The sequence below is a fragment of the Aplysia californica genome, unplaced genomic scaffold (genome assembly GCF_000002075.1).
Source record: "Aplysia californica isolate F4 #8 unplaced genomic scaffold, AplCal3.0 scaffold00479, whole genome shotgun sequence".
NCBI classification, from domain to species: Eukaryota; Metazoa; Mollusca; class Gastropoda; order Aplysiida; family Aplysiidae; genus Aplysia; species Aplysia californica.
Window position 1 is genome coordinate 603330 of NW_004797749.1, and position 1140 is coordinate 604469.

The following is a 1140-nucleotide window of genomic DNA, read 5'->3' on the forward strand; positions in this document are numbered from 1 at the left end:
GAGGGTTTTAAGAAAAAAGGGGTGGAGGCTTCTATTAAATGTTCTGTCTGTCTGTCTGTTTGACTGTCTGTCTGTCATTTTCGTGCACTAAATGGACTGATATTGTTAGCGAATAAAAAGGAAACAAATATGCAGTGCTAATTGTTTCTAGATGATCAGTAGGGGTGTAAACGATATGTGACTGTATGGTATGTGCATACACTCTATACAGCAAAAAAGCACAGCTGATTAAAACCTGTCAATTCTTTGCCATATCGACAGACCGAAGGGCTAGAACCCAAATGGCCGCTGGATCGGAAAAGTAAAGTAAAGTAAAGTATGTGCATAACAGATTGTTACGCAGAATGTCACCAAAGGTATTCAATTTTTAGAAGAGAAAAAGCACATCAGCAATACATGCAGTCTTTGCGTGAACCTTCAAGTGATAGACGTGTGGAAATATTGCTCTTTCAACTTGATGATATATGAAAACATTTTTTTAAAAACATATAAAAATATACAATTATTGTTCAGTTCAACACACAATTACCATGCCATTTACAATAACTGTCCAGCTAACCCAAAGACGAATGAACACATATAACAACCGATCTTACCTCCCAAATAATCTGCTTCTGGTTTCAGCTGTGGATCTGCATAATGAATATTCCAGTTTGCGTCAAACCCCACAGAACTTGGGTTCGAGCCCGAAGGTACTGTCAGCTTGAGAGGTTTTGGAATTACACGGAGATCTGAATTTCCCACATACGAAGGAATGAAGAAACGGTCGTATCTCTCCTGTGGGAAGTAAAAAACAATGCATGTGCTCAGACAAACAGAGCAAATTAATGTGAAACCCAAATGAGGGAGGGAGTTTTTGTGTGAAACGCTAACCCTTCCAGTCCCATGCGCGTGTATTTCACCCAGCGCTTGTAATCCCACCGCCCCAAGAGCGTGTATTCTCATTTTGTTTTTGTAAAGTGTTTTACGGCGCTTGCAACTGCATAAGGTCATATGAGCGCGCGGGACACACCTAATATTTTCAGTTGGTAGAAAATTTTGAATTTTGCTCGGGTGGCGGCCGAAGCCTACTCTTATCGATTTTAGACCACCAAGGGATCTTTAACGTGCGCAACTTGCACACGGGCCTTCCGAGATTTT

At 40.8% G+C, this 1140-nt stretch overlaps 1 protein-coding gene across 1 annotated transcript in view; it reads right to left on the reverse strand.

The window, feature by feature from the left end:
* Nucleotides 1–1140, reverse strand: part of LOC101851597 — a gene marked incomplete at its 5' end in the record, with an annotated part of 41465 nt that overhangs the window by 36961 nt on the left and 3364 nt on the right. The window contains 1 exon segment of the mRNA XM_013086558.2: nt 597–777. Coding sequence (XP_012942012.1) covers nt 597–777 — 181 coding nt within the window.